The sequence below is a fragment of the Gekko japonicus genome, unplaced genomic scaffold (assembly GCF_001447785.1).
Source record: "Gekko japonicus isolate JY-2015 unplaced genomic scaffold, Gekko_japonicus_V1.1 scaffold750, whole genome shotgun sequence".
Classification (NCBI taxonomy): domain Eukaryota; kingdom Metazoa; phylum Chordata; class Lepidosauria; order Squamata; family Gekkonidae; genus Gekko; species Gekko japonicus.
In genome coordinates this window covers 160897-170403 of record NW_015160857.1, presented here as the reverse complement: position 1 = coordinate 170403, position 9507 = coordinate 160897, and the positions used below count along the sequence as shown (strand labels likewise).

The 9507-nt window shown below is 46.1% G+C and overlaps 1 protein-coding gene across 1 annotated transcript in view; it reads left to right on the top strand.

The window, feature by feature from the left end:
• The window catches only part of LOC107119192 (chromosome unknown open reading frame, human C11orf63), a 61390-nt gene that overhangs the window by 9331 nt on the left and 42552 nt on the right, over nucleotides 1-9507 (top strand). The window contains exon 2 of the mRNA XM_015421654.1: nucleotides 2529-3039. Coding sequence (XP_015277140.1) covers nucleotides 2529-3039 — 511 coding nt within the window. The remainder of the gene's footprint in view (nucleotides 1-2528; nucleotides 3040-9507) is intronic.

Genomic DNA, 9507 nt, shown 5'->3' with positions numbered 1-9507 from the left:
TTCTCCCTTTCTCACGATACAAGAACTCGTGGGCACTCCATGAAATTTCTGGGTGGTCGGGTTAGAACAGATAAAAGGAAGTCCTTCTTCACCCAAAGAGTGAAGAACACATGGAATTTACTGCCACAGGAGGTGGTGGCGGCTACAAGCATGGACGGCTTCAAGAGGGAATTCGATAGGCATATGGAGCAGAGGTCCATCAGTGGCTATTAGCCACAAGGTATAGATAGGGGCTCTGGGGCAAGTGATGCTCTGTCATCTTGGTGCTTGGGGGTGGGGTCAACTGTGGGAGGGCTTATAGTGTCCTGGCCCCACTGGTGGACCACCTGGTATTTTTGGCCACTGTGTGACACAGAGTGTTGGACTGGATGGGCCTTTGGCCTGATCCAACATTGGCGTCTCTTATGTTCTTATGTTCCCCCTGCCTGTCAGCAAGTGTCTTTGATGGGCTGCTTCCCGCCGGCCCTACCTGCCCAAGGGTTGTCCATCGAAGCTATAAAAATAAAATTTACTCCTAGCGATCCTACTGCAATGTTTATGTCCTTAAGACTTACTGTGAATGATACGTATAACTGAATGCCTGTAAATATATACATGTCCTTGTCGGAGGGAAAGTGAGGTTTTTGTTTCTGTTGCGGTAGGATCCTTGATGGAGTGATTGGTGGGATATAGCAGGAGATGAAAGGTTGAGAACCCAAGCGCTAGAGGACTTCTTGTCACACACACAAAACCTTTATTGGCATGAAAGCACAAAACATCATGGAAATACGGGAAAATACTAAGATGCATCAGTCACTTACTCTTGGCTATTCAAGCCTCGTCGTCTGATTGCATAATATAAAAGTTTGGCAACAGCCTCCATTATTTCGCAATTAGAATTAAACAGAAGAAAGTGAACACTTGAGTCCTCAGAGTGCCAGCTCTTACCCTCTAGAAGTGGAGTAATAAAACGAGATCGGATAGCCCTAAAGAGGGGGCAATGAAGTATGGCGTGTGTAGTGGATGCTATACCTTTTAGAGAGCAAGGGCAAAGTCTGTCTACATATGGTATCTGGTGGTACTTCCCTAAAAGCACCTCTGATGGCAGAACATTAAAGCGTGCAAGCACGCATGCTCTGCGATGATGTGGGGCTGTTGAACTTGACAGATACTTCGCAGTAGAGCCCATGTCAAAAGTCCCCAGCCTACTTGGGGAGCATCTGCTGGCTACGTGTTCCCTAAGGATTATTGTCTGGAGGACCTCAAACTCCAGTGGACCTGTGCCTGGAATTTTAAAATGGGTGCCTATTAAAACTGTCATGGAATTAGGGCTGGATGGACTTATTGTCTGGAAGACCTCAAACTCCAGAGTGGACCTGTGCCTGGAATTTTAAAACGGGTGCCTTTTAAAACTGTCATGGAATTAGGGCTGGATTAAGCCTCAGTCCTCTGCTAATTCCTGCCAACCTAGCAGTTCGAAAGCAAGAAATTGCAAGTAGATAAATAGGTACCACTTCGGTGGGAAGGTAACAGCGTTCCGTGCGCCTTAGTGTTTAGTCATGCCGGCCACATGACCACGGAAACGTCTTTGGACAGCGCTGGCTCTTCGGCTTTGAAACGGAGATGAGCACCGCAACCCTAGAGTCGGATTCGACTGGCTTTCGAGCAAGGGAGACCTTTACCTTTACCTTTTACCTCTGCTAAACCTCTGGCATACCTATGAGACTTTAGTTTCTATAGCAGCCTCTATAGTTGAATCTGTGGTTCTGTTTCCTAGAAGGCTTCAGGACTCTGCTAAGTGCTGTGGCCTTCGGGTACCAACAGCCCTGTACATGACTTCTGCCTTACGTGACTTTTGCCTTTGGGAATGTTTATACGTTATCAAATTCTAAGTAGACGGAGTATCTGAGGCTAGCTTCCTTGACTCTCTGAGTCCACCTAGCTCCACCCAGCTTTCCTTGACTTTCCTGACCCCAGAGAGAGAGAGAGAGAGAGAGAGAGAGAGAGAGGGCTGACTTTGTTGTATATTTATTTATTTATTTAGACTTTTAGGCCGCCCTTCCCTGCAAGCAGGGCTCAGGGCGGCTTACAACAAAGGTCAATACAATAAATAAAAGTTAAACCAAAAATACAATGCATGTCTCAACAAATAAAACAATCCAGTCCAAGAAGGTGGAAAAATTTCAGCTTCTACAGGCCTCCTAAGGGGGTTGTGGAGGACGGTGGGTGTGAGAGTGCCAGACGAAATGTCTCTCTCGGCAGGGGATCACCAGGAGGTTCTTACTTCCGGAGTGTAGTGCTTTTATGTTCCTAAAGTAACGGATCAATCTGGAAAAGAAAAAAGAAGTGCTAATGTAGCATTTTTTTCCATTTTTTTCTGAAAATTTCGGTTTCCCCCCGGAAAATAACGTGTGTTTTTCCCGAGCTTCAGAATTTCTGGAAATTTTACATCTCTATTCCTGCAACCCCTCATTCCCCCCAACAAAAACGTTAAGTGATATTTCTCTTGTTCAAACGGCTCCTTTTTTTTGTTTGCTCTTGTTTGTTAGCAAAGAGGAAATCACAGACAGGTACTCCGAACTGCGCTACAACCCCAACTGGAAGAATGAGGGAGAAGGCGTCCTCGTGAAATTTAAGAACTCATACCCAGAGGACGCCCAAGGCTCCTCGTCCCCCTCCCTCAGTCCAACTGGCAGTCCTTCCCAAGACATGCTCACGGCTATGGATCATCATCTCACGGAAGGTTGGCAAGATAGCCCATCTGTATCCGACAGGGAGTCGCTGAGCTCCTCTGCACCACCTGCAAGTGTTAGCGACAGGTCTTGTCCCTCGCCTAAACGTCGGGAGCAAGATGGGGAGGCTGCAGCTGCCTGTCTGTACAACAGCAGTTCCGGCATTTACAGCAGTGGCTCTTCCGCCCCAGCGAAAGGCTTCAAACAACAGAGATCCAAAAAAGACTTTATAGGAAAGAACAAAGTCACCCTGGGATTAGCGAGCCAACAGAAGAACTCCTACCTCCAGCTCTATAGTAAAAAACAGAGGGAAGGCCATCCAGGAGAGGTAAGTGAACGGCAGTCAAGCGGGATATCTAACAAACAGCCTTTTGATAGCACCTAGGGACTGCTCCAAGCGCTTTCTTTGTTCGTTTAATATATTCACGGATCACTTTTTGCAATCGCGCTTAGCAACGTAATCAGAGCAACAGTATGTAAATCACAAGAGCAGGAATAAACACAGTTGCCCAAAAACCACTGAGGGCTGAACTATACAGGATGCGGGGAGTTCCAGGAACTCATTCCCAAGCACGTCGTCAACATTTTTTTTTTTTTAATCCTGAAACAACCCAGGTTGGGGAAACAGCACCAGGGGAGGGAGAGTTGAAATTTCACCCTGCGCCCCATCTCAAGGTCCTTATCTGAATAGGACCGCTCTGCCTCTCCTTTTTTTAAGGGGCAGAAGACACTTGAGAGCTGATGTGCAGAACTCCAGGCATCTCACAAAATCATAGTGTTGGGATTCTTAATTCAAGGTCGATGGTTGTATTGCAAACACAGAGCCACACTTAGTAAAAAGAAAAATATCTTTACTATAAAAATAAAATAAAACATGGGTATGGTACTTTGGATAAAAGAAATAAAATAAAAGGGCCCCAGTCACACGGGCCGGATATCGCGCGCGGGGGGGGGGGAGGCGTGGCTGTTTGCCCCGGAGCGAACTACTGCGCGGCAGCGGGATCAAACGTCCCGCCAACTTCCCGTGGTTGGGGGGAGGTGCCGGGGAGGTGCCGATCATACCTCACTCCTGCGGCGCGGCAAAGAAGCGGATCGGCGTTTTTTCTTTTCTTTTAACCCAAGTCTTCGCATGCTCCATTGGCTGCTTGTACGCATCCGTGGAGACTTGGGGGGGGGGAAGCCTTTTCGTGACGGGACATGGGCAGGTGCCAGATGTCACCGGAAACGTGATCAGACGCACGCCCTTGGCCCGCAGTTTCCGGAAACTAGTACCTCATAAATACTAGTTTTTTAATCCGCACCTTCGGCGGCGAGCCACGGGTTCGCCACGGGAGCACTGCGCTTCCCAGATGTTGGAGTGTGATCACGCCCGGAAAATCCACAGGACCCCGGAAAATCCGCCTATCTTCCGTCCCTCTAGTGTGCCTAATGCTCCGTGTGACCGGGGCCAAGGTTACATACTTGCAGTTACTCTCAGTAATATATGCTAACACAGCTACATCTTTCTATCTCTCTAGGCTTCTAGAAGAGAACGGCCTCTTTGGTTCACACAAAGGGCCATAAACTTGTGAATACATTAATGCTAGATCAAAGCATTTCTACAAACAAGATGTTAGTTGACCAACACAAAGGTTACAGGTCACTTCATTAGGATAAACAACTCCCACAACTTTTTGCCGTTGAATACATTATGTAACGTTAACATCCTGTTTGCTAACAAACAACATTTAACTCTGTAATGGCTGAAGTGTAAGCAGCTTGCAATTCCAACACGTAGAGCTGGAAGGGTCCCTAGAGGCCATAGAGTCCTACCCCCAACTAAATGCAGGATCAGCATAAAGCATTCCTGACAAGTGTTCGGCCAGCTACTGCTTGAAGACTGCCAGGGAGGGGGAAGCTCACCACTTCCCTAGGCAGCTAATTCCACCGCTGAACTGCTCTTACTGTTAAAAAAAATGTTCCCCATATCCAGCTAGTACTTTTCCGCCCATAATTTTGTGAGTCCTGTCCTCTGCTGCCAACAAGAACAGTTCCTTGCCCTCCCACTTTTGCCCTGAGGTCATCCAAATGCTGGTTCCACATCCCATTCAGAACTCGGACAGACCTGAAGGATTCCTAATCCTTTTAAGCATCCACAGCTTAGGAGCCATTCTTTGAGACCCCTTAAAACAGCTGGTCCACTGGTCCATTGTTGTTGTTGTTTTGATTATAACCAACATCTGTTACCTTTATCGGCTCAACCATTATAGAAGAAATTGATTTATTTGAAAGCATCGGTTCAGGCAAGTATGAACAGCTACAAAGCTATTTTCAATATATTAACTAATGCTGGAGAATCTGAACAGACTGTTCCAGTATTGCACTACCTTCCCCCATGTTAGAGAGAACAAGTCTAAATCATCTGTTCTTCCGCTAGTCTGTGCCCTTATCATTAAAAGTCCCCCCACAGGTATTTTATTATATATTCTTTTTGATTTGGGACCCTTATGTGTGCGTGCGTGTATACGGTTTCCAAACGTGGAGGTTCCATTCTGTCTTGGTGTCTAATAGCAGTTGGTGCCCTTTCCCTGCATGAATCAGCTTTTTAAGCCCATCCCGCCTTGGAACCTGAGATGCTCAGGAGAAGGTTGGGTGTAGAAATATTTCAAATAAATAAAATCTCAGCTTGGCCCTCGCTGCATTCTGTAGCAGCAGCGAGTTGCACAAGTTAAGTGCGAAAGGTTAAGTGTGAAGAAAGATCGCTTGGGGCTCTTTAGCTTGGGGAAACGACGGCTGAGGGGTGACATGATCAAGATTTGTAAGATTATGCATGGAATAGAGCAGGTAGAGAAAGAAGTCCTTTTCTCCCTTTCTTACAATACAAGAACTCGTGGGCACTCAATAAAATTGCTGAGCAGTCAGGTTAGAACGAATAAAAGGAAGTACTTCTTCACCCAAAGAGTGTTTAACACATGGAATTCACTGCCACAGGAGGTGGTGGCGGCTACAAGCATGGACGGCTTCAAGAGGGAATTGGATAAACATATGGAGCAGAGGTCCATCAGTGTCTATTAGCCGCAAGGTACAGATAGGAGCTCTGTTGGACTGGATGGGCCATTGGCCTGATGCAACATTGGCTTCTCTTATGTTCTTATGTTATGTGAAGAAGTTCTTTCTTTGTCTGTCCTAAGTCCATTGCAAATCAAATGACTTGGGTGCTCCAAAGTTCATGCCCTTCTTGTCATCTGTGGGGTGTTGGAGGATCTCTCATTCTGAAGTGATAACAATGAGCGCTAGAGTATAGGTCACACCAACCATGTCGTCAGGATGATGGGGATCCATGAATTAATGGATCCCCCACAGTGCTTCTTATTTATTTATTAACTTCATCTGTACCCCATCTTTCTCCCCAATGGGGCAACTTACATTCATCTCCTCCATTTTATCCTCACAACAACCCTGTGAGGTAGGTTAGGCTGAGAGTGTGTGACTGGCCCCAAGTTCATCCAGTGGACTTTCATGCAGAGCGGGGATTCGAACCTGGGTTGTCCGATCCTAGTCCAACAACCTAGCCATTACACCACAGTGGCTCTTACGAGCATTATGTTTCTGATATTGTTTAGTTATATGCTGATTGTCACACACCACAGCATTACCAGAACTGAACATATGTGTAATTGGGCTGACAGTTAGGTGGCCGCTGAACCCAGGTCAGTCTTTTCAACACGACCTTAGTGAAAGTGCTTTTGTCTGGAACAACAAAATGCAGCCCATGTTCTCAGTGTTCTAGGGAGGCAAAGAACAGCCAGTCCTTGGCTCAGGATTTCATTGAGCAAGAAATGACCAGGCAGGGTGCCAAGAATTGTAAAAAGCAAGGAACTTTTTTTGCGAGGTCATGGACAGAAAATTAAAATGATACCCTAATGCAGTGCCAGTTTGGTATAGTGGTTAAGTGCGCGGACTCTAATCTGGGAGAGCTGGGTTTGATTCCCCACTCCTCCACTTGCAGCTGCTGGTTGGCCTTGGGCAAGCCATAGTTCTGTCAGAGCTGGTCTCTCAAAGACAATTCTGAGAAGAGCTCTCTCAGCCCCACCTACCTCACAGGTTGTCTGTTGTGGGGAGGGGAAGAGAAAGGAGTTTGTAAGCCACTCTGAGACTCCAAGTGAAGGGCGGGATATGAATCCAATCTCCTCCTCCTCCTCTTCCTCCTCCGCTGAAAAAGGGGGGAAAGTTGTGGGCACAGACATGCACAATGTGAATTATGTGGAAGACTGTCTCTTTGCGTCCCCACATGCATAGATATATGCATTAACTTCCTCACTGGAAGGTAGAAAGCATTTAATTTCCTGTAGGCACTAGTTAATTTGATCATCTCTAATTTGAATAAACCATTGATCCTAAGTGATGTAGTTCCTACAGTCATAATCTAGTTGGTATAGACATATGAACACACTAGGGGGCGCTGGATGCATGCCTTTCCCAGTAACGCAGGGGACAATTTCTTCCTCCAGCAGAAAGATGAGGAAAGTAGGTGTTTGCATCTGGAATTAGTCTAGCAGCAACAAATATCACTCAACAGGATTGAAGCTAGGCAAAGTGTACATTCAGAGAAATTTCCCCCCCTTATGTGTTACCACCGAAGAACGATGCGTGATGTCTGTTATTGCAGAGCAGTTACAGTAGAGTTGTACCATGCCTCTTTGACTGTGGGAAACAGCCATTCCTGTAGAGTTTGGGGTCTTATTCTGCCATTTCAGAATTCTTCGCTTTTGAAGTGCTGATCAAGATAGAGGCAGAAGCAGGTGAGGAAAGATGCATTTGCACCTGCCTTCTCAAATGCACGGCTGGTTCTGACCAAAGGTCCATGCAGTCTAGCCTCCTATTTTTAAAAAATTAAAAAAAATTATATATTATAAAATTACAAACGATATAAAGAGAAAACAAATTTGCATCAACAGGATACAAAAATCAAAATAACACATTAACTAGGTCAAGAGATCACACTGGGGATAATAGCCAATAATAAATACATAAGAGACGCCAATGTTGGATCAGGCCAGTGGCCCATCCAGTCCAACACTCTGTATCACACAGTGGCCAAAAATACCAGGTGCCATCACGAGGTCCAGCAGTGGGGCCAGGACACTAGAAGCCCTCCCACTGTTGCCCCCCCAAGCACCAAGAATACAGAGCATCACTTGCCCCAGACTGAGAGTTCCTACCTATACCTTGTGGCTAATAGCCACTGATGGACCTCTGTTCCATAAGTTTATCCAGTGAATATACTGGCTGGTAGTAATCTGATAACCTCAGCATGGGAGCATAAAAATCAACAACAAGGACATAAACTGCCAAGTACTAAAACATTATCATTATGTCAGAAGGTGAACATTTTTTTGGATACTCAACATGGTTGGGAATGATTTCATGTGAGGCAAAATATGTCAAGACTGGGAACCAGATTCCTGTAAAACTGGAGATATCTCCCCTTAACGTGTTATGTTTGGGACTTTCTGCGATTTTACCAATTATAAATTGGCCCCATGTTTTCTCAAGCCATAGAGATATAGATGGAGTTTTGTTGGAATGCCACTTTGAGGCTGTTGCAATTTAGCCTCCCATTTCCGAGCAATCAGGTCCCTCTGGGAAGTCTACAAGCAGCCAGGCATGGAGGGAGCAGTCTGTCCCCACCGTGGAACCCTCAAAGAGAGGGTTGCCGTGATGGTCTGCAGTATCCCTTCCCAACGCAGAGCATTTATGCTGGCCAGACTCAGTATATTTCCCCCTCAGCTGTGATCACAGGTAGATACAAGGGTATTCCCTGTTATGTACGTGGACCACCACCATCACAACAAACTATATCGTGGGCCAGTGTTAAAAACATTTATGGGCCCAAATGTAGCCTCATTACGGAATAAAAATACAATATACACAAGTGGGAACTATTGCAACCCAATGTGTTTCAGCCCTAATAGGCCTTCCTCAGTGGTCAAGCAATATTTGTACAAAAAGGCTCACGATACAATGGCAAAACAATTCACTAGTTGATGTAGGACTGAAAAAGGTGTTTTATAATAAAGATCAGTCTACACAAGGCAACAGGAGCTGCGGAGGCTCAGAGGTTAAGACGCTGTGCCTCCCAAACAGGGATGCCAGACCTGCAGTGAGGGGCAGGGACATGTGAAACAACATCACTCCGATGCCGCAACGTTAATTCCAGCATGAACCCAGAAGTGATGTCATCACATTGGGGCAATGTGGAATCCTAGAGCTCCGCCCCCATCTGATGACACCACTTCCACTGTTGTGTCAAGAAGTGACATCACAGCATTGGATGCTAAGCCCCCTCCATCCCCCTAAAAGTGGCAGAACTCCAAGCTCCTACCAGGGTGGGGTAGGCGAGCAGGAAGAGGGAAATCAAGAAGGCTTAAGTCCCTCTCCCAGTACACCATGGTCTTGGTCAGAATTGGGCCTCCAAACACCTGGGAAGCATGGAATTCCCAGAGCACATGCGTCAACCCAACCCTAGGACCTACCCAGGAGAAGCGTATCATATATCAGCCTGCCTTGTCTATGAATTGTTGAAACAAAAAGGAATTCAGTAGTATCTTATGCACTGGATCAAGAACCAAAAAGGTTAGTTAAAAACCAAATATAGGGCCAATTACTAAAAACAATAGAAGAAGAGGAGGAGGATGACGACATTGAATTTACACCCCACCCTTCACTTGAAGTCTCAGAGCGGCTTACAATCTCCTTTCCCTTCCCATCCCCACAACAGACACTCTGTGAAGTAGGTGGGGCTGAGAGAGCTCTT